Genomic DNA, 23090 nt, shown 5'->3' on the forward strand with positions numbered 1-23090 from the left:
TATTTTTTGGTCTCCTATTTCTTATTTTCAATGAGAGGGGGGATTTCTGAGAAATGAATGCTGGAAACCTGAGTCAGATGAAGCTCAGAGAGAAGACAGATGCTTAATGAAACTGTTTGAAACAGTAAAGGCCATGTCTCATGTAAAGTTGACTTGGACAGGATGCCACAGGTGTGACAGACCTCAAATAACATCCTTTCAGTCTGATGGACATTTTCTAAAAACTTAAGATGAAGTCATTGTACAGTGTATGGTTTCATGGTTTCAGTTTTAGCTCAATTTGACAGTAAACGCTGCTTTTGACCACGCGGTGGCGCACTTGAAGCAGCTTGAGGTCGACTATTATGTCATGAAGCGATTACGCTCAGTCCAGCCTGCTTTCATCATGAAGTCTGTCATCACTCTGAGCCTTGTCTTTCGCTCACAGGCGTGCATGTTTCACCTCTTGCCCCAGTCTTTGAATTGCACATCTGAGAGCTTGGCACTGCTTTATCATTTGAATCATCAGCGAGACTGGAGGTTACATAATGTCCATCCATGTCCAGCCATTAAGCTGCTCCTGGTTGTGTAACACATTACTGCGCTGGACATCAGAGGAGGAAGTTTGAGAGGGCAGCCTTGGGAGGATGAACATTCGTCTTGAGAGGATGTTAAAAAAAAATGTTTTTATTTGTTTTGACAAAAAATTGCTCGTCATTGATATGAAGCCCGGGCAGTCAGTTCCTTCTGGCCACCATAGGGACATTAAGACATTCTGTGCTCAGATAAGAGCAAGGATCAGATTTATTTATGTCTTTATTGCTCCTGTATGTGACCATTGCCCTCTGAGATGCATTTCCTGACTGTATGGCTCATGATACCTCTTCTCTATCACACACATAGACACACACACGGGGGATTCTCGCTGGTTGTTTATTAATGAAACTGTGATCCTCTAAACAAAACCAAGCACGCACTTTGTTTACATCCTCCACCTCCGCCTCTCAAAAGCACTAAAAAGATGCTTGGGGCTCACACTGCCTGTTAATCAGCGCTCCACTGAGCACCATCACAGCCCGCAACGACGAGGCGAGAGGAAAACAAGCCCGTCGCACTCGGCGGCAGCCAATCAGCGGGCTGGTTTCTCTTCAGCATCTCAGGGGGACTGAAGCGTCGAGCGGACTTGAGCTCAGGCTGCGAGGAGGAAAGAGACCTGAAGACTCTGCGACGCGCAGTTATGGTTTTGTGATTTTGAGAGAAGGTGGAGGATTACGGCACCAGGTGATTGAAACGGATTTATTGGTTTATTAGCTGATACGAATCGCAGCTTGTTTTGGCTCAAGGTAGACCTGCATGTTTTGACAATATGAAAAATGAAGAATTCGATGAAAAATTCAGCTGATTGCTGTGGGGGTGGGTTTTGTTTTGTTTTCGCGTCTCCGCATGCTTCCTTTATGCTGCCATTGAAATAGAAAATGCCTTGTAAGCTGCGAAGACGTGTGGCAACATGTTTTTCACTCGGTTAGTACATTTGGAAAGGTTTGTTTTTTTTTTTTTATCTGTATTGCCATGTTCTGCAATGGCAAGCACGCACGAGGGGCTGACAATAACAAACAGATCACGTGGACTCTGTGTGAATCTGACATTTTGTAAGTTTATGTAACATATTTGACTGAGACACAGAGGTTCAGCCAGCAGCTGCAGCCTCGTCCTGTAACATAAACACGAGCTTTTCCTCCTCTGTTTATCTTTTAAACGTGGGCTCGATGAGAGTCAGAGTGGAGGGATCTCCAATAAGCACCATTATTGGTTAGAAAGAATGATTGACAGTGCATTTGGCCTGTGGCTGCAGCCTTCATGCCAAGCTGTTGGGTTACATGTAGGTAGTTACATAATTATGCATGAAAAAAAAAAAAAAATCAGTATTCCTTCTTTTGTTGTCGTCCTGATTTTCTGTTAATTGAGTTCTGAAGCATGAGTGACGGTAATAAGGGGCAAGTTATATGGATATGGTGTAATTATGTGTATGTTGATTGGCTGATTGAAAATTAATGTCCAGAATTGAATTAGATCCAATTTGGGTGCTGGTTATAGCAGTAGAAAAGAAGTAATGAATGCATTATATTGTTTATTCAAAGACAGTACACCTGATGAGGGTAATATGTTTATTCCTTCTCAGTGAGTGGTTTCAGAGCTACGTTCTCCCCATAGGTTGAATTAGGTATGCATGAGAAGAAGACACAGTCACTGAGTTTGTCCCAGATTTTACTGTTCTTAGTTTCATTGCACTAGTCCAACAGCCTTTGGGTTCTGTCACAAACAATTAACCTCAGAGTGTAAATTACTCTATTTTGTTTGTGGTGACTCACATTCAGGTCAGGTTTACAAAATAACTGGAATGCTTTGGGGCAAAATGAAGTGTTGTGGTATGACAGCATTGTCTTTACTACAGGAAACCAAAGGGAGAATTATTTATTCACTTTGACCTTAACATTAGAGAATAGCTGCTATTGTGGTTTTCATTATTCAGCTGCTGGATGAGAAATTACTGTAGCAGAGATGACATTCCAGAGACTTTAAAATGAGCTATCTTAATTAATTAAGTTAGACATTATGGAACACAGTCTGGCTTCTAAAAGTCTCTATCTGGACTCTAATCAAAGCTAATTTGCTGCTGGCTCAACAGGCCTCCCTCCATCTGAGCCTCGTCAGGGACACTGCTGTCTGTGGCATCACATATTCCTCACAAATGTGGGGTTGTGTAAGGACCCCCGGGCTTTCTTTACACTGCCTTATACCTCTATTTGGTTTGCTGCTGCTGCCAACAATAACCACTGCATCTAATTTCAAACATCTTGTTTTTCTCCTGCACAATGCTTGCCAAGATCTTTGACTCACAAAGCAGTTAAAGGATTTAGGGAGGGGGGACTGACAGAGACAGCATGGTGGTGACCTCAGAACCGGGCTGCAGCACGCTGATGTCATGCCCTCTCTCCTTGCGTCTTCGGGTGGGGAGTGAGGGTGGGGCGACTGTGGCCAAACTGGGAAATGTTGAAAGTTGCACTGAGTGGTGTCAGGTGAACAATGCTGAAACAATGCTGAGGCCATGCTGAAGGCTTGTTCATAAGGCATATTTTTGTTGTCACTGACCAAAACCAGCAATGTGTTTGTTCATTTCTCTGTTTCCCAACTTCCCCATGCTATCTGTGGCACACAGCCACAAACTCATTCATCTATGGGAGAAGTAACTCTGCAAAATATATATCACAAATATATTGTATATAATTAATATTATTATTATTATTATTAAGTCCTAAAACAGTAGAGCACTGCAGTTTTTAGCAAACATTACTCAAGTACAAGTTAACAGGGCTTTTGTTGGGGACTATTTTCAGTGGCAGAACTATACACACAGTGCACGAGAGAGTATTTACTAGTTATATATTTTGCCTTCATTAGTTTAAAGTGAAGATGCTCAGAGGAATCACGCAGAGAGAGGGAGAGCGAGAGGAGGGAATCCCTGGAATTGAACAAGGATGTTGAGATTACGCCACTGTGAACCCCTCTAGGACAGTGTCTGTGGGGTTAACTAAAAAAGAACTACAATGGTCATGTTCATAGAAATGAAAGAACACTTCAGCCAGTGCAACACTGTGGTTCATTACGGATGCAAATAATGACTATTTTAGTTACTGCTAATCTGCAGATCATTTGCTCAATGAATGGATCAATCATTACTCTTTCCCTGAGGCCAAGGTGAGCTCATCAGTTCTTTTGTTTTGTCTAACCAACACAGCGATTGAACCATCAAATGTTTTGTTTGGAAAAAGCAAAAATGACTCGATCATCAAAGTAATTTTCTGAGTGGACTAATCATTGGCGCTCTACGGATCGCTGCTGTGTTTGAGTAGTTTTAGGGCAATGATGGAGGTTTAAGGCCCAGAGGAGTAATTACTCACAGAAAGTGGGCAGACAAGGTGTCGTATAGATGGAGGTCTGTCCTGAGCAGGGGGGGAGGGGGTAATGATGATGTTTTTTACATTTTGATAGACTGACACTGTCACATTCCAGAGCAGTAGTCTGGAAAGGACACTGATCTGGATAGAAAGCAGATGGGATCTCTGCATGCCCACTCACCACGATGGCATGATGGAGGAGTAGACTACTGTTAAACACTTTCCTCTCTCTCTCATACACAAACACACACACACACACACACACACACACACACACACACACACACACACACACACACCAGCACATCACTCTGACAACAGCGTCTTCATTTTGTGAGTTAAACACCATCTGCCAAACAGCTAAACACAGATTTTTGGTTTTTGGTATTTCATCCTGCGTGTTGTCCGCTGGCCAATCTCCTCCCTTGAGAACGAGTAGAATGTTCCAGAGTATTGTTGCTATGAATAGACGCAGTTCAAAATGGGTCAATTTATGGTTAAAGCACTCATCTGTGCAGTGTATTGCCAGAAGGGGAGTGTATGTAAGCATGCTGTCATCCAGTCACAGATTTGTCTCTGGAGATCTGCCCTAAACCAAATGGCTTCTCGTTTGGATGTGGCAAAGTGGGGCAGAAAGAAGGCACAGGGCAAAACTGCTCTGAAATGATGCCTGTATTTGTCTAATTTTGAACAAATACCATTAGAGTAGCAATTCAGTAAGGTAAAGCTTTACTGTACCAAATGGTCTCTACTCCACACTGTCTGTACAGTCTATAATGATACAACTAAAAAAGCTCTGTCCTTTCATCTGTGTTCCTCTTTAGGCTACTGAACTGCAGTGTTAATGACCTCTCTCATGTACTGAACATGATGTGGTTTGAGGAGGCTTGTTGTACTTGGAGGACTTGAGGCACTTGAAACTACTGACTATAAATTGGAGGAGGAGAGTGAAAAGATTCCTTTGTTTCCCATCGATTTTGCTGCTGTCGTTGAAGCACAAAGGAAAACACACAGCAAGTGGCTGATTTATTTGAAAGGATGTGGATTCCCACAGAACGTAAAGTTGACGATGATGGAATTTCATTGTGGGCATTACAGGAAGCTGCTGCAAAAAACTGAAGCAGGGAACATCAAAACCTGCATCACACGATAATACAAAGATTTTACTGCACTGTGTTTCCATGTAAAGTAGGTTATTAAGTGTAGTAATCCTTCCTTTGCATTACAGTATGATTCTATTGGTTATAAAATAGCAAGTTCCCCACTTAAACTTAGAATTCTGATTAATAACTCCAACATGTGCGATGATCTTTTACAAATTAAGTATCCTTTGGGTATTGGACAAAACCTTGTGGACATTTTTCACTATTTTCTAGACTAAATTGTTAAGCAATCAGTATTGAAAGTACTTGCACATGGCAGCCTTAGATGTGATTGCATTAGTTCCTGTGAAAAAACTCACACTGGTGTCTCATTGTCCAAGTGGAGCTTTATAATGGCACTGATCTCTGGATTCCATCTGTTAAGATAAAATATGATTTGATTCTTGAAGATTAATTTATATCAGATAAATACAAGTGTTGCATTAATGCAAAATTATGTCTTGAACATGAATTTATTTCTTATTCCACCCTTTTGAACACATGCGCATGATTGGCTGAATCTGTGGACCAAAACAGACAACCAAGGGAAATAAAATTGTACTATTTATAACCACAGCATACTGATAACATTTAGTGCAAATATGCACATATTCACTGAGAAAAGGCACAGATACAAAGATCGATCACGGGTTTTTAAGAATTGATATTGGATAATTGAAGTCTAGAGGTCCATTTTTCCTCTTCAACTATGGTCCAGTAACAAGGGCTGCAGATATATTAAATACACGTTTTAGAGCTTTTGAGATGAGAAATCATTTTCATTCATCTTTTTTCTTTGGAAGTATAATGAATAGCAAGTTATGAGTGCAGCAAAGTGCGTTTTGATTGATAACTGACTTCTCTCGTGGTGATGTAAATATACTTTACATGTGCAGCTCATTGGTGATTCTTTATACTTGAGAAATAAACAACCTCTATAACTCTGTCTGGATTGTCTTGGCCTGAGCCCTGGATGACGTATGACTACAAAACCCCTGCCATGAATAGTGGTACTCTGCGATGTCACCACGTGTGTATGTGTGAAGAAATGGCCATGGGTCAGACAGAGAAGCCACGAGCACTGGACAAAGGCTTCCCAGTGTCTGCTGCTCTGAATGCCATTATTCACACACGTTAATAATCTCTTCTTTTTCTCCCGTAAGAATCGACATCCTGATTATAATGGCTTTATGCAGTGTCAGTCTTGGAACTTTTGTGCCCATTTAAGTGTCGACTGGCCTGAGCAAGGTCAAATTGGCAGTCTCTGGCCACAGGGTCGTGGAAACAAAACCCTTTATGCTTTGCATGGTGCCATTGGGGGTGAGTGACTGCATGCTATAGGCGACTTGCTTGAAACTTTTCTAGCTGGAGCAGACGGTTTGGTCCGCAGGACACGGCATCTCTCTCCGGTTTGCATTTTGTTTGTATCTATTTAATCTGCAGCAAGTGCCACTGCTGGCAAATTGTTTTAGAGACTTTGCTGGGGTGTACCGCGCCATGGCACCACATGTCCTTTAAGGATGCTGAGCTAAGTATGGGAACAGCTGAAAGGTGAGCAGAGCACCATCACTTACGCGACAAACACAGCTCAGGGTTACATTATCTTACTAGAAACAGCACAGGGCCTTTTTTATTGCTATTTTGCAAGTTAGTAATTCGATTTTCCTGCATCTCACTTAAGGAATAATGACTAAGGTGAGCACTTGAGATGTCATTCAAGTGTGAGGCTGAGTTGAGAAGGTGACACGCTGCTGCTCTGCACACACAGATGCAAATCAGGGCGGTGATGTGTATAGAGTGGAATCCCTAGAACGCTCATCTTTGCAAATCCAACCTTTAAGATGTGTCAGAACAAACAATAATTAACATACAGGTGTTGATCTGGAAGGTGTTAATGATGATGAAGAGGCTTTTGATGTAGCTCTTTGTGAAGTTGTGGTTACTATTCAGTCTATTCTGAAGGCTTTCTTTAAGTGTAGCTCTGTCTGTGTGTCTGTGTATGTATTCCACACTGGATTAGATAATTGTGCACGATAAAAGGGTGATGAGGACAAGAGTGGAATATTGTATGTTCTTGTCCTGTAGTGTAGCTGCGTTAGTCGCTTTAATTTTATTTTCTTTATTATGCCTTCCACTCACAGACACATCCTCTCACAGTATTCACCTCCATTCTCATCTTTTCCACAGCACAAAGAGAAAACAAAAGTCAGCTAATCCGAGCACTGCACAGAAGGAACCAAATTCCTGCACCAGCATGGCAGACCAGAAGTAAGTTTTAGAAGTCGTCTCCAGTATAATGAGCCTTCTCTTCACATTTTGTGTGTTAGTTCAAATGTCCGTCTGCTTTCTTGGTGCTCGATTTGTGCGCCTTTGAATTCCACTGAGATCTATTTATATCATTCACCTCTGTGCCAGAACACGTAAGACATCTGCCCATTCACAGGCAGCGTGAGCGCAGAAACACACCTCTGGAGAGTCTAATCTGACCTGTTACGCAGAAGCACCGTACAATAAGGGACAGCCAAAAGACAAACTAGCATGCTGTGTCTTGATCTTAAGATCCAGTGTTCTCTTCTCCAGAAGTTTATCCATTGCAAGTCTTGCAGAACAGGATTACATCAGATCTACTTCAGCCAAATATCCTCTTCCTCGTCCTTGGTGTACAGGAATGTGATTAAATGTCTATTTCTCTCGAATTTGATGATTTAGATTAAACTATTTTGCTGGAAAACTTACTGGCTTTATTTATGTTGTTAATTAACCTTATATGCCCCATTGACTGCTCTTCTCAAACCACTTGTATTTAAACGTGGTTTAAATGAGTGGCTTCTGTGCATATACTGTACATTTTCCATTATATTATCTCAGCTGAAAACTGCCACGTTACCTGTTACATACTCAGATGATGATCATCGTCAGATGATGTTGTATTTTTTTCCCTCTTAGAGACAACATAGATGACTTTAAAGTCCAGACAGCCAAGCATCCAAACATGGGCTCAGCCCCTTTACGGCCGCACAGCGAACAGTCTAAAGACCGGACATCCAAAAGGCTTTCGTCCGAGTCTAATGGGACCAGTGAAGGAGGTGTGGGGTCGTCCACGCCAGTGGAGATAACAGCGTTGGAAGAGTCGTTTCGGCGTTTTGCCATCCACGGTGACACTCGCGCCACCGGCAAGGAGATGCATGGCAAGAACTGGTCCAAGCTCTGCAAGGACTGCGGCGTGATTGACGGCAAGAACATCACCCTCACTGACGTGGACATCGTCTTCAGCAAAGTCAAGTAAGAAAGGCACCAAATGGATTGTGCATTTAAGGCTAAATATTGTCAATTCTTTTTGAGCCTATATGGGTTTGTATCCTCTAAAAGTCTGTGTTACCTTCCAACCTATGAGGCAGCTAAGATTTTGTTACAGGCATGCTACTACAGGATTGTCTTCTTTTACTACATCATGCTATTTTACTGTTGCAACAGCAGAGATGACTACAGGCTTAGTCACCCAAGTCAGCATGCCCTGAAAGGACACTAAAGGGGTGCTGAAAGGGTAGCACTGTGGTCGTAAAAAACAGAGGTGGAGATGCAAACTGTCTCCGAACGAATGATATTTCTTTTCTATTTCATTAGTCTTCAGAGAATTGAATCAATGGCTTCGTCTTCAGGACACAGTCAAGCAAATCAGGCACCGACCTTATTGTACGCTGACTGACCAGCCAGAAAGGACAATGAAAACTGACGGCAGTTGAAAGAATTACTTAAGACATCAACTGTTTCTTTATGTTTCATTAGTGCCTGCACCAATGAAATATTAAGATGAACTGATATTTTCAGGCACTATTCTGGAAGATGCCTTTGTTTTGTATATTAAGTTTGGTCAGCTGAATCTGTCCATCAGAAACAGCAGCCAGAGCAAGAGGTCAAGATGGCTCATGCTGCATCTCCTCAGGCCACATTGACTCATCCTTTACCGCTTGATTTAAGTGATGTAGAGTCGAATAATAAGCTGTAGCCTCAATATTATTTCACAGAAGAAGATGAACTTTTCATCTGTACAGCTGTGCTTTGATTTACAAAATGTACTGCGTGCCTGCAAACTATTTGGATTGATAACACACTGACAGATGAGTGCAAATATCTTCCCCACCACACTCAGATGCAGTAAGATATATACAGATGTATCCGACATTGCAAAGATTAAAGCTGGTGTTGTAAAGGACAGGGCTCTTTGCACATTGTTGTATTGGAGATCTTCATTCATACACAAAGCAGCTTTTTACCCTGGCTGAATGTTGTGAATAAAGATTGTTCTGCTAGACAGCACCAGAATAGAAGAGTATGGCTGGAAGCCACTCATCATCGAGTCTCGCTGCAGGGGTGAAAAATGTCTGCTTGGAAATCTCAAATTGATTTAGTGCATTTTCCGTCTTGTGCTGGTGTGTAATCATAGTTCAGTCTCCGTCACTTTGTGTACACACTTATATACAGGAGGTTCCAAAATGGTTTTTAGTGTTATTTTCTGTTTGAGACTGTTTGTTCCTGTCTTTATTTAGGAGAGTGCTCCGGGAGTATTTAAGAAATATGTTTCCACAAAGCTAATACTTCTATTAAAAGCATACACTGCAGTGGAAACCAAAATGGCTTATTTTTTCATTTCTGATTTAATGCGTATCAAGTAGAAAGTTGCACAAATATAATCTATAAGGTATAATGTACTTGGCTGGGGCAGGATCCAGTCCTCAACTACAACTTGTAAAAGGCCGTGCCAGTGCCTTCAGATGCTAGAGACTCAGACTGACTCATACTTTTGACCAGGTTTTTTTATCCGTGATTATATTTTGAAGCTTTATTGCAGATCATTCACAGCGTCTATGCTCTAAAGGCTGCAGAATATAACAATGCAGAATGCAATATGCAGGTGAAAGCATAAAAACGATTACTTGTAGTCTACATGTTTTCATGATTGGCATTATTGTGCACTTAACAATGGAAAGCCTCTGCTGACACATAACAAGCAACTTTACCAAGAAAGTACCCTTAAAGGTCATGCAGGTTTTATAGCTCTTAAGGATAGGTAAACATCCAAACCATCCCTTATTATTTCAGCCGTCACTTCTTACAGTGAAGCAAAAGAAGTATCTTTGTTTTTCTGGACTTTGAGTCACCCACATCAACACCTTCACAGTTGGCATGGCAATGGGTGTTCATGTTTACTGCTGTGAACATTTTTCTTGGCAAGACCGGAGTGGGAACTTTAAGCTGACTGTGGGATTTAAGCTTGTTTTCATCACGCTCCATTGGTGAGCAATATTTAGAAATGTGCAAACAATATAGCTAACTGCTTTAAGGATTTGAGAGAAGAAAGTTCCCCGGCTGCCATACAGACATGCTTTTTGTGGTGAATCTGTATAATGTTGTATACATTAGGTGCTTGGATGTGTGTGTGTCTCGCATGTGAATTTGCAGGCTCTGTTGTCTGAGCTGCACAATATCTAATCAGGGAGGACCGTACAGTAGAATGAGTAGAATCTGAACAAAGCCTGTGGTGTACGTACATTTCAGATGCAGCCACAGGATAAAAAGAGGTACAGACTGGGGAGGGGCTCATGTAGTTTCTGACTCCAGGCATGACTGAGCCGAGGAGGGCCGCCATGCCAGAGATGCAGATCTCCACTTTCCCTTTAATCAGTGTCAAAGCTCTTTGCTCACACACGAAAAATTAAACATCTTAATGAGCGCTGGCTAATCACGGCACGGGTGGATGAGTCCTTTACTGTGGGTATGGAGGTCTGCTGTGCTGTCTGCCTGCTTGGAGCCAGAGCACCACAGCATAAACTATGGATGAGCTGGAAATCTGTCTTGGGCTAATTAATTACTAGCATGGTCTTATGGTTGCTTTGTTTTCCAGGCTTTGGTTGCATTTCCTCATCACTGAACACGATCATAGGTGGTGCAGGAGTATTTTTAAATGAAACAGCCAGCCACCGCATCAGATCCATATGGACCGTGTTCTGCAGATGCCAGCGACGGCAGTCTCCCAAATGAAAATAAACTTCCATTCATCCTCTGACCTTTGTCCTTCTTAACCCTTGCCGCCGCCTCCTCAGATAGCGATTAGCTGTTTAGTCATGCAGCTTAATCATTTGTGTACTTTGGAGAATGTCTTAGCTCAGTATGGGGAGATGTGCAGAGGACACACAGCTATCTTCCCTTGGACAGACATGGCAGCTGAAGTCCAGTGTCCTTCCTGACAAGAGACAGGCGCAGAGGACTGGAGCTCTCAAATGTTCAACACTGATGGATCACCCAAACAAAAGCAAAAAAAATTAAATTAAAAATGGGGTCACTGGATGAGTCAAATTAATAATAAACCCAAACATCACTGTTTACTGTAGCTTGTTGCTATGACAGCATGGTTGCCCAGGGAGACTCCAGGCTTTATAGGCTGTTGTTTAGGTGATTTATCACCACAGTGATGGCTGTTTGTGTTTGTGTTACTATGCACTTTCAACATGGAGGTGAAACGGGCGCACAGCCAATTAAACTGGAGCGCTCTCAGACGGAGGGTGATTGATGATGATGATCTGTGGTATGGTGCTGTCAACGTTACAACGGTTTGGTTTTATATGTGAGAATACGAGGATTCACAAAACCCTTCCAGCACTTAGCTGCTTTCAGCAGGTCTAAACGTCTCTCGCTGGGATGAAAAACATCAGGGAGATGTTGCAACGGTTTGTCGACTGCCTCAGAAAATATCATGGTTTCACAGTATACGATATTACACGCTAATTATAATTACTGTTAGTCGTTGCAGTGACCCTTAAAGGGATGAAAAAAGAAGAATCTGATGCATGATATGAAGAGAAGAGTCGCATTTAATGCCTACAGGTGTGTGTGTAAGTCTGTGGAGTTTCTCAGATGGCAGTTGAGTACTGAAGCACTGGGAGAAGACATCCAAACAGTGAAGGTTTTATCGGTGCTCATCTCAGTAGTTCATCTCCATGCTGTCTTACATCTGCCATGTTGAACGATCAGACTTGGCTTCATGTATACTACTCGAAACTCTTACTGAGAGGCTGTGGAGAAGACCTGCCGACAAAGCAAACCTAAAAAGAGTTCCTGTCCCGGGAAACATGGTGATGGGACAAGTGTTAATCCCATACTTAAGATCCTTTTCCACCTACATTTCAGGAAGAAATCCTCTCGCAACATCACGTATGACGAGTTCAAGGTTGCACTTGGAGAGCTGGCCCGCAAGAAATACAAAGACAAGACTGGAGAGGAGGCCGAGGCCGAGGTGTTCAAGCTGATTGAGGGGAAGGCACCCGTCATTGCAGGAGTCACGGTAAGACTCAAAGCGTGAATGTTACTGACTTCATACCGGGAAGGCGCAGAATTCACTCAAATGATTTAAAAACTTCCTCACAGAGAGCCGTGGCTTCCCCAACAGTGACCCGTCTCACGGACACCACCAAGTTTACAGGTTCGCACAAGGAGCGGTTCGACAACACCGGCCGCGGGAAGGGCAAGGCGGGACGAGAAGACATAGTCGACACTTCCGGATACGTCTCGGGATATAAACACCGGGGCTCATACGAAAAGAAAGTGAATAAACCCACTGTGGGCAAACCCATGTGAGGGCGAGGATGAGGAAAAAAACATTTGATCAACTACTAGGATAATTTTCTATTAAGAGTACTCAAAGAAAGCACAAAAGAATAGGATTTCATATATTTTCCCACCCATATATTTTGTGTGTGTGTGTGTGTGTGTGTGTGTGTGTGTGTGTGTGTGTGTGTGTGTGAGAGAGACATGATTTTGAGTTCCTCTCTTTGTGAAGTGTGAGAACTGGAAAACTGTTTACATCTATTTTTACAACGTCATCACCAGCTGGTACATTCCTGTCTGATCGCAAGTTACTGCCAAACACTGAAGAAAACATCGGAGAGAAACTGCTATGCTATGAATATTGGAGCTTTGTTGTTGTGATAGGGCCTTATAATATTAATTGAGCACAATTGAAACAACATGCCAAGAAAAACAAAAGTGGGACAACAGTTTGATGAATTAACAACAATGCACTTTTTAATGGAGCTTTTTCTATTCCCATATGTAGCTGAAGAGATGCAGTTTTCATTTCTTGCAGGGTTTCAGTGACAATTGGCACACATTTCTCACACTGATGTTATCAGTTTGTTTCTTTTGAAAACTTCAATTCTTAATTCCATCTTCAGTGTTGTTTATCTGCCACCCCCATCTGTTAAATCCTTTGTTTATTTCATAAGCTCACACCGTCATTTGAGTCATTTGCCTTCAGCTCAAACCAAGAAAAATAATATTAAGGTTTTTATCAACTTATTTTAAACTTCTGGGCAAAAAGACATCTTAGTTCCCCACTCAACCGAACATTTTTCTCACCGCTGCCCTATCCTTTTGCGTTTGTGAATATATAAAACATGAAAATCAAAATTCCTTCCATGCAAACCTTTTAAATGCAGGAGTTCCTTTTTTTTCTCATCCTGTCGTTATCCAGAACTTACTGTCTCTCCCCTCACATAAACCATTTTGCTAACATGCTTTTTGAATTTTAAATTGGTGAGTTCAGCTGAATAAGGAAGCTCTAACCACAGTAGATGAACTGAGTTGTACAAGATTGTATTTTTAACATTTGACTTAAATATTTCCTCATCAGATTTCTATACAGTAGTTCTAATATATTTGTGGTAAGATTGTGTATATTCTAAAAATTTATAGCCACATGGCTTAATTTATGACACTGGCTCCATATGTTGTTTTTTTCTGTATTGCTGTACTTTGTGCATGTTAATGTATATTGCATTTGATTCAAAAGCATATAGATGACAGTAGGAGTTTGTCATATCTTATCTGAGGACAGACTACTGGAGAGACTTAAATATTTTCTTGCTAAAAAAAAAATAAGTGATAAAATTGTGGGCTCATGATAAAATCTTGTATTGCTTGAAATCAATATGTATCAACCTGTACATGTACAAAGTCAGCTGCACTCTAATGCTATTATATTTGTCTGTTGGTAAAGAAAAAAAATAACTTTTATGGGTGGTACTGTCATTCAAGGCACAAATTCCACTGAAAACAAAAGCAGGGTTTTACTGTTGTATCCTTACACACTGTACGTATGAGATAAAGGGAAAATTGCAAACAGGTAATAAACTTTTGTAGAATATTTTTCCAGCATAGTGAGTTTCACACATTTCCTGTAGCCTCAGCTGATAAAGAATCATGCATCAAGTGCAAAACTAGCAGCTATCAGTGTGTCTTTGTCTGCTGCAGTAGCTCGAATATGATCTGTTTCCTGTGCTTAATGCCAAATACTGTGCACCTTTAATGTGGAGGAACAACATTGTCTTCTTTTCTTTTGAAATAACTTAATGTACTATTGTGCCCCGGTGCATGCAGTGTGTTTTTTTTCTTGTTCTTTCGGCCTCTTAATGTATGTTCATGATTTGTAGTGCATTATTGAAAATAAAAAAAGAAAACACACATCTGAAGCTCTCTGCTGAGTAGGTTACAGGGTGCCAGTCAAAACATACTGTTTTTTTTATGGCTTTTTCAGGAACACTGTGAAACTCCCCACCAGTAGCACCAACCAGTGACCTGTAACGTTCACATAAAAGCAAAAGCTACATTCAGCTTATGTAGCAGCATCCACATCCTAACCTGCTTTGCCAGGTCTTGCATTAGTGTTTGTGTGAGGAAAGTGCAAGTGTGTGTGTGTGTAGCTCTCCAGCCCTAAGGCAGAGGTATAAATAAAGTCACAGTGCAGCTGCTGGAATCTAGATACATTCATTCCACTGCAGTGTACAAAGCAGATGGAGACACGAGTGACCTAAAAAAAAGGGGGGGAAAACAGCTCAGACAGACACAATCTTGCCACTGATCCAGGAAATACACTATGACCTCCTCACTAACATTTCCCTCTTTATAATGATTTAACATAACAGTCCTGTCACACACTTATACACAAACCTTTTTGAACTGATTGCCTTTCCCCGTTACCATTTACGTCAAGCAAACACAGCCTATACATATTTTTTGAAATAATAAACACTATGCTATAAACACACAAGGGCCGGGAACTTAATACACACCAAAAAATAAATGCACACTGCAGTGACAAACAGTAACAATTAATGAAAAACTGCGTGCAGCTGCTGGGCCTCGTGCAGTGAATGCGATGCGAACATGACGCTCTGCACAGCCGGGCTTTGAGATTTTCATCCTGTTGTGTTCGTCTTCATTTAAATTCTCCTTCAAAGTTTCCCACTTCCCTTCAGCTTGGCTAGCAAACACTAGATGGTGGCCAACAGGGACCTGCAGTAGTTGCACAATCACCAACATCCAACAGACTTGGGCTGATTTAGGTGTAAGAACATCAATGTTATGACTGTGTTGACACCACAATGGCTGCATCTTCTTACCTGTGGTTTTCTTGCAGCATATTTGACAATTCCTTGACCTTTTCAGCCTCCTGCACTTTCTCTCTCAGCCCCACGATCTCTTGCCTCAGCTCCTCCACTTGTGTCTGAGCCTCTGAGGAAGCAAGGAGTATGAATAAGGCAAACAGCAAAATATTCACTTGTACAAGTCTCCAACTGGCATTTACGCCCACCTTTAATCTGAGTAATAGGTGAACTTTTCATCATAGACTTGAGATACTGTCGTTCTAACTTGATGAGCTGTTTCTGCAGAGCCACATTTTCCTCCAAGACAATCCTCAGCTGCTCGTTCAGTTTGCCCTGTGTTAGAGTAAAGGCAATAAATACAGTGTGCTCGTTAAAGCCAGCTAAAGCTCAACATCCTTTTCTAGAGCTGTGTCCACTTACAACTGCACTGCGAGCTTCCTCCAGCTGAGCAGAGAGGTTACAGACTTCGGTTTTGTGCCCTTCCTCTCGCACGGCCGCTTGAAAACTCAGTGCATCAGCTTCCCGTCTTAAGGTCCTGACCTCGGCCTCCCAACTGGAAATATCCTTTTCCATCATACCGAGGATCTGGACTGCTTGAGCTGGAGCCAAAAATAGAAAAGACAATAATTATCTCTGGGCTTCTGTAATCAGATGCGACATTCCCAAAAACCAAACTCACACAGGAAGTTGTTATGATGCCTCTTTCCTGTGAAGTGTTTGTCCACGAGGTTGAGGAACATCTCCAGGGGTTTCCTATAACTACCCTGGGAGGTAAAGTCAGAGTTGAGTTTATATGAGAAAAATTACAAATGAATAATGACTCCATGTGTTAAACAGAAAAAAAGATTTAAAGAATCAACTTCCTACCCTTTTTTCCTCTTCTGCCGGCTGCGGCAGGCTGGAGCCCCCTTCGGTCTTGTTGAAGCTAGAATAAGTCAATCTTGGAGGATGTAAGATGGGGTTGGAGCGGTCAGACAGAGTCAAACCAGGACGACGTGGACTGGGAGCCCGGATGTTAATGAATGAAGAGCTGTGACTTTGATCTGGAAAAATGTTCAAAACGTAAATTTATTAACTTGCTAAGAGAGTGAAAATTTGGTGTTTGTCTGAAGTTTTTTAAGTTCTGACAAAGGATTTTATTAAGTACAGATATTCAGGTCTTACCAGGATTGGGAGTAAAATGTACTTTGGCCACATGTCTGCCTTGCTTGGGGAGGTCTTTTTGCTTTTGTTTTCCAGGCACAGGTCTGCATCTCTCTACACAGGGGCTTCTGTCGCCGCCTAGTGGTGATTTTACACATTGTCATCAATAACTTTAATTTAGTGCCCTGTATATTACTATTTGAAGATTAAGTATTTAATCCCATGTTCATCCAGCTATGACTACCTGTTCTAATCACTGTTAAAAATTAGAGATTTTGATTAGTTACTAAAATGCTGATTTGTCATAAATTACTCATGGATCATGATTTTTTTGCTCCACAAAAGCTGGAATTAAAGTAGAGAAACTTGCCACTGAACCATGAAGTATTGCTCCTTTCATATAAACTGCTGGAATCTCTACCCTCATAATGAACCACCAACATGCACATGACTAACTCTGCATCTCTAATCAACTCTCAGAACAGAGAGCTGCAAAAACCTACCATATTTTGTGCGGGGGTGCCTGAGGATGGATTTAGCAGTTTCCTAAAAAGATAAAGCACATGCAGTATATGATAATGCAGATGTGCTACTGGTAACAGTGTCTGACCAACTGTGAAATAAAAATCACCTGTTTCGGAGAAGAAGTCCTTTGTTCTGTAAAATCTTTCGATTCTTTAAGACAAACGACAGTTTGAAATTAAAAGATGTTAGAAAACACAACTCAAGTTCTACTGGATTGGTTTTGGATTTGAGAATTAGCTTTTGGACTTTGACATCTTACCTTTTGCCTCCTTGTGAATGGGGTCAGCGAGGGGCCAAGCTTCACTTTGGTCTCCATGATTTGTGGCAACAAAATTCATCACAATATCATCGCTGTCAGTAAAGAGAGAGGTCCTCTTGGTCAGGCTGTCAACTACACCCAGTCGCTGATTTCTGCTTCTGAAAACCACAAGGAAGACAAGAAAGACAGGAAAAGATAGAATACAACAATTTAAAAAAAATACAGCCGTGCATAAGCACAAGCAAAGCATAAAAAGTTTCAGACCTGTATCAAGAAGTCACAGCTAGTTAAAGGCTGAAGTGAAGAGATATGTTTTTAGCTTTCTTGTGAAAATATTTAGCATCCTGCTTCCCTGATATCTATAGATAGTGTGTTCCAGAGCTTTGGGGGTGTTTTCCATGTTCTACAGGTCTTTGGCAGACCTTCTATTAAGTCAAAGTAGAGGTGTGATACATAAAGTCATTAAATTTAAGCATCTGACAATCAGTGTACCTTCGATCAGCAGCCTGGTTCAAAGCTGAGCTCCTCTGCTGAGGTAGAAGGTCAGAAGAGAACTGCATTATGGCGGCTCTGCGCTCGGCGCATCTGACTGAACAGCCATCTAGAAAACAAAGGAGGACGCTGAGTTAGGCTGAAAACTGAGCTGAGATGAGCACAGTCCGTCCGACGTGGCTATGTCTCACCGAGTTTGCGAAGGCTGGGCATGGCATGCACCAGATGAAGGCGGTAGTGTGGGTGATTTTTGGTCAGAGGGTTGAGCCGGAGGTCCAGCTCTCTCAAAGATGGCAGTTTGTGCAGCACTTCCACCTCTTCAAGGGAAGGTATGCAGTTACGGTACAGGATCAGCCTCTCCAGCACTTTCAAATGTTGAACTCCCTGGACAGAAAAGGGGCCAGTCAACAGTGACGATCAGATACACTAATAACAACGTCACTGTACTTTTCTGCCTGTGAAAAGGTTTGTTGTGAGAGGGAGGGGTGGGTGAAGGAGGGTAGGTGTGTCAGTCAGTCAGCATAAGACACCTACACTGTACATCTTGGATTTGAATATTTCGAGAAATGTCATCATCTGGCTCTGATGAGGACCTTGAACAAACCAATAAGCGTGATACACTCGGACGTTTTAGCACACGATTTTAGTTTTCTGATCATCTTAAAGCAGCTTAAAGAAGAAATGCAAGGCAAAACTGTACGTTAAGTGGCTAACCTTTTCCAGTTGCGCTATCAGTTAAGAAGAGAGGAACTTGATGAAACATCTACAGACATTCACAGCCTGAACACACGACCTGGTGTTTAAAGCTAACGTTACCTGAACGGAGACGAGAGCATTGTTGGAAAGGTCCAGAGACTTCAGCCGGACAAAGTTAATCAGTGCGTTTCCAAGATGTCTGATCTTCCCGTCCTCATGCGTTCCCGGGAGGCTCAGTGAGCGGACATCACCTGTTTAAGAAGTGTAATTTATGTATAAACGAGACCACGCTGCATTATTTACTTCTCATATATAGAACTGACAGTTATTTGGTGGCTATGTTAGCTGTCGTTAGCTTAGCAACTGATGCGACTGTTTGGGAAAGTAACTAGCTACAATTCCTTTAGATAACAAAATATAAACGCCACGGCTTGTTAGCTGTTATTTACTCCAATATATACTTTTGTAGCAGCATGAGAAAATATTACCAAGACATGGATGTTCCAATTGTATCCTATCGCGTATCCATTGCTCCGTTATTGTCAAGCTCTCCGGCGCCATACTTTTCGAACTTTGGCTGCCTTCATGTACTGTCAAAAAATCTTTAAAAACCTCTTATCCCAACTGCTGTTAATGAATGTTTAACTTTGCCTTTAATTCAAGCCACCTGCTAATGCGGTCTTCCTATGGCTCTTTTTGCTGAATGAAAGAATATTTCTTAAAAGTTTGGCTTGCCGTTGTGTGTAACCTAAAACACTATTTCAAATGCGAGTAGCAACAAAATATAAATGTCTTTTAATTGACACATTTCTACTTACATACATCTCTTTCAAGTTTATTTGTAGAGCATAGTCTCATTCAAAAGCAAGTAAATGCGTTTCACAGAATGATAAAAGAGTAAAAATCAGTACTCAAGGGATTCTCAAAAAAAAAAAATCAGTCAATTTCAGACCTCCGTGTGCGCTTTGTCCTGTCGGAATAGTACCAGAGTTTACGAACAGCACTGAAGGCATCTCTGAGAGCCTGCGCACTGTCCATATCCGGATTTGTCACGTGTCAAAACAAAGGTGTAAGTGTTCTTGCTGAAGTTTGACCTCACGTGTTCTGTGTATAGCTGGCCATTGACTCCATAAAACACTATACTACAGTCATATTTGTGCTACAGCTGTGGTCGGTAACTTCAGAGACATTCATCGGAACTAGCTTTCTCTGCAGCCGCTAATAACGGAGGCGTTGTCAATATCGTGGATGTTTGCACGGACGCCACTCGTCCTCAGGATCAATGGCGTCCTGTATATCAGAGTTGATAACATCCTGTTCCAACATCATTTTGTCTTGTACAGCGCTTCACGCGTCTCATACACTCTTTAAGGTGGGTGTCATTTAGTGTAGTGCCATTAAAGATGGACGATGTTGTAATTTACGAACTTCTGGGGCTGAAACCATCGCCGATTAACCAATTAGCCGATCTACAGGGGAATAATGTCTCTCTTGCTCCGACAAATCTTGAATTTTCACCATTTTCCTACATTTTATTAATCGAACGATTAATCGATTAATCAAGGAAAATAATTGGAAAAGTAATTCATGCAGAAAATAATTATTTACGGCTAAAAAAAAAAACTACGCTTCCTTCACAGATTTTTTTTTTTCTGTTGCGTGTTTTTCAGCGATACTGCCATGTTTATTTGCAATAGACAATGAATATCTGTAATGTTAACTCTCCATGGCTGACATCTCTGTTACTTTTAGTTAGACATTAGCTCATCAGTGAATCCATGTAGAAAATGTCTCTGTCTCTCTGCAGGACCACAGGGCTCCTTCAGTAGGCATCTTCCTGCTTGGACTCTCTGCAGCACTTTGCATCTTCCATCCCTCCAGCTCATACCTCACCTCCATCCAGAGAGAAGCAGAGTGGGCCGGGGAGGTTCTGGCTCCAGCGCTGGTCTCCTTTGACTTCCTGTGGCTCAGCGAAGACCACAACACGGCACATATTCTCCTGTGTGGCTCTTGTCTGCTGCTGGGACTGTGTGACTGGCTCTCAGCAGATACTGTCACAGTGATGGCACGCTGCCTGGGTCTGTCTTCCCTGTCCTGCTGCCTGACGGTGTGCCTGTTTGCCGGAAATGCTTTAGGGGCCTTGGGCGGTGTGGCCCTCAGCCTCCCGTTGCTTCTGATTTTAAGAGATGGGACAAACACTTTAGCTCTGTTCATTTCTCCACCTGCAACTGAGGGACTCGTCAAGTGGCTTTTAAAAGGTTCCATGTCTCTTGGCTGTTGGGCCTCCACACAGGCCCTCAGCAAGTTTCTGTTGGATGTGACTGACCGATATAACGTGGGTATTTAGCACATTAATAGGGATCTGTATGATAAGTTGAGATCTGCGTATATTTATGGACTGTCAAGTGACTAATTGGACCTATGCAAAAAATAATGTGCCTAACTTAAAAGACTTTCAGGACATTTGTGAGGGAGATTTATTGCCATTACAACAAGCATTGTTAGGAATTTGCCTCGATTACCTCATAGTGCAACAGAACTGACAGAATATCATTCAGCACAACATAAAAGCATCTCATACAAAAGAACAGATTAAAATACACAAATTTATCTTGTATCTTAATCTTATTTTCCAGTAGTGCTGAAGTTATTATTAGATTTTATCAACTGACAGACAATGAAATGGTAGCAAGTTTGAAATGGACTAATCCATTAATGATCATGCAAAAATACCACACAACAGCTGGTTCCAGCATCTCTGATGTGTGTGTTCCTGCTTTTCTCTTTGATATGTCATTATGAATGAAATATTTTTTGTGTTTAAGACAAAACATTTTGAAGATTTCACCATGGGCTCTGGGGAATGGCAAGCTTTTTCAACGATTTTATGACACATTATCGATGAATCTAAAAAAGAATCGATGGGCTTGATGGATTAATCAACATTAATAATAAAACCGTTAGTTGCAGCACCAGCTCCTAAGGTTGCATACACTGAGGGGTACCGTTGTTTTATACATGGCTGTTTAAGGACAGAATACAGTTATATTTACAGTTAACATTATTATGCAAAGCAATTAGGGTTGTGTCACTTTGTCTTTGAAAGCAAAAAAAAAAAAAGTCAAATCATCTGTTTAGTGATGGTAAGCCAAACCGGAGGTGGAATTTCCAAGTATTTCAGAAATCATTCAGAAATCAGATCTTGCAGCTTCTTTGCATCACCACATCCCGTCATACGTCAGATGTTTTACTAGAATTTAGAGTAGCTGCTAAACCGAGACTGTGGCTGAACTTCATATGAATTCCATTTGAATAAAAGCACAGGATTAGACAAAACCCAGATACCACTGAGCAAACTCATTTGCATGAGAGTACGTGACCACAATTTACAACTGATAGCTCATGGTGGTGTTCTACATCACTGTGGTGCAGCAATATGTTTTTTTTTTTTATACACTGGATGTGACATCGAACAAGCGATTCAATTTCACTTTGATGCAGCCAGCATTATTTCCAAGAATGTGTAGCAGGCTGTATTCACTCTGAGGCTGTTACAATCCTCCTCACATCTCTTCTGCTAATAGTTTTAGTGTTGTATATTCCAAAAACATCCAGATGCCTTTATGTCTGGGTCCTATATGTTCTGCAGCATCAGCAGTATCACTGTGTCTGCAGTGGTCTAAAACCTTGGCCCTGCTCTTACCTCATCAAGCCCATGTGATACTTATCAATGCACTTTTTAGTACTTTTCAGTGACTGTGATAGTACCAGAAACAACCCCTCTGTTTCACTCAGCATCACTTAGATGAGGTTTGTCCACAGTGTTGTCCTTGCGAGATGTTTACGCTCTTTACAGAGATTTGGAGTGGACACTGCAGATTCTCTCTCAGGATTTCAGAGTTGCAAGCAGCTGCCTCAGCAGTTTTGCTGGAGTAAACGTACAAGCAACTGTGGCTCTGTGCCTGTCTGTTGGACGGTGCCTTTTTCAGGCTTCAGGGCACAGGTGACCGGGGATGTTTTCAAGGCATTCATATTTGTGTGTTTGAGGTGCCAGAATGTTCATGACATCTGTGCTGGCTGTGCTTTGATTCATCATTCAGTTCATGTCTTTTTTTCTCCTTTCTTTGGGGGGGGCAATGTAACAAAAATGTTTATGTTGTACTTTAATATTTTATTTAATTGTGTTTTGTTAATAAAAAAAAGCCATTAAAACGTTTGTTAATATTCACTACAGGAAGTCAACATAACTTGAGTAAATTATATAGATGTTTCTAAAAAAAATCACAGCAGTTATGTAACGCTACATTGCATTCTAAAGATCTCTTGCTCATGTTCAATTGTCCAACTCTTGCACCACTTATCACTGCGGTGCTACTTTGCAAACATCTCAATATTTGCACCTGCATTATGCTGCAGTTTCTGATCTTTATGAGTCCCTGGAACCTGGCACATCTCATCC

At 41.5% G+C, this 23090-nt stretch overlaps 2 protein-coding genes across 3 annotated transcripts; one reads left to right on the forward strand and one right to left on the reverse strand.

Annotated features, from left to right (window-relative positions):
- Positions 1-574: 574 nt before the first annotated feature.
- Positions 575-14588, forward strand: LOC139333403 (tubulin polymerization-promoting protein). 2 transcript variants are annotated; one of them, XM_070965768.1, is made up of 5 exons: positions 575-1260; positions 7265-7345; positions 8024-8359; positions 12263-12416; positions 12500-14588. In XM_070965768.1, the coding sequence occupies exons 2-5, from the start codon at positions 7332-7334 to the stop codon at positions 12707-12709; spliced, it is 714 nt and encodes a 237-aa protein (XP_070821869.1). In that variant the 5' UTR covers positions 575-1260; positions 7265-7331; the 3' UTR covers positions 12710-14588. The 2 variants fall into 2 exon arrangements, with proteins under 2 accessions (XP_070821869.1, XP_070821868.1); XM_070965767.1 differs by lacking the exon at positions 575-1260 and adding an exon at positions 6167-6628.
- On the reverse strand, positions 13859-19217 carry cep72 (centrosomal protein 72). The gene is made up of 14 exons (XM_070965766.1): positions 19120-19217; positions 18752-18882; positions 18127-18319; positions 17936-18044; positions 17444-17601; positions 17291-17334; positions 17163-17205; positions 16681-16797; positions 16384-16559; positions 16196-16280; positions 15937-16115; positions 15723-15849; positions 15532-15643; positions 13859-15424 (listed from the first exon to the last, which is right to left on the reverse strand). The coding sequence occupies exons 1-14, from the start codon at positions 19190-19192 to the stop codon at positions 15403-15405; spliced, it is 1569 nt and encodes a 522-aa protein (XP_070821867.1). The 5' UTR covers positions 19193-19217; the 3' UTR covers positions 13859-15402.
- Between the last annotated feature and the right edge of the window lie 3873 nt (positions 19218-23090).

The sequence above is a fragment of the Chaetodon trifascialis genome, chromosome 7 (assembly GCF_039877785.1).
Source record: "Chaetodon trifascialis isolate fChaTrf1 chromosome 7, fChaTrf1.hap1, whole genome shotgun sequence".
In the NCBI taxonomy this organism is placed as follows: domain Eukaryota; kingdom Metazoa; phylum Chordata; class Actinopteri; order Chaetodontiformes; family Chaetodontidae; genus Chaetodon; species Chaetodon trifascialis.

What these genes read in the sequence shown, in the direction of transcription:
- LOC139333403 (XM_070965767.1), top strand. Translation starts at nt 6,585, where the DNA reads ATGTCCTTTAAGGATGCTGAGCTAAGTATGGGAACAGCTGAAAG. An exon ending in AGTATGGGAACAGCTGAAAG is followed by an intron (nt 6,629 to 7,264) that starts GTGAGCAGAGCA and finishes TCTTTTCCACAG; the next exon opens with CACAAAGAGAAAACAAAAGT. An exon ending in ACCAGCATGGCAGACCAGAA is followed by an intron (nt 7,346 to 8,023) that starts GTAAGTTTTAGA and finishes TTTCCCTCTTAG; the next exon opens with AGACAACATAGATGACTTTA.
- cep72 (XM_070965766.1), bottom strand. Translation starts at nt 19,192, where the DNA reads ATGGCGCCGGAGAGCTTGACAATAACGGAGCAATGGATACGCGATAGG. An exon ending in AACCAGGCTGCTGATCGAAG is followed by an intron (nt 17,602 to 17,935) that starts GTACACTGATTG and finishes TGTGGTTTTCAG; the next exon opens with AAGCAGAAATCAGCGACTGG. An exon ending in ATGCTGCAAGAAAACCACAG is followed by an intron (nt 15,425 to 15,531) that starts GTAAGAAGATGC and finishes CAACTACTGCAG; the next exon opens with GTCCCTGTTGGCCACCATCT.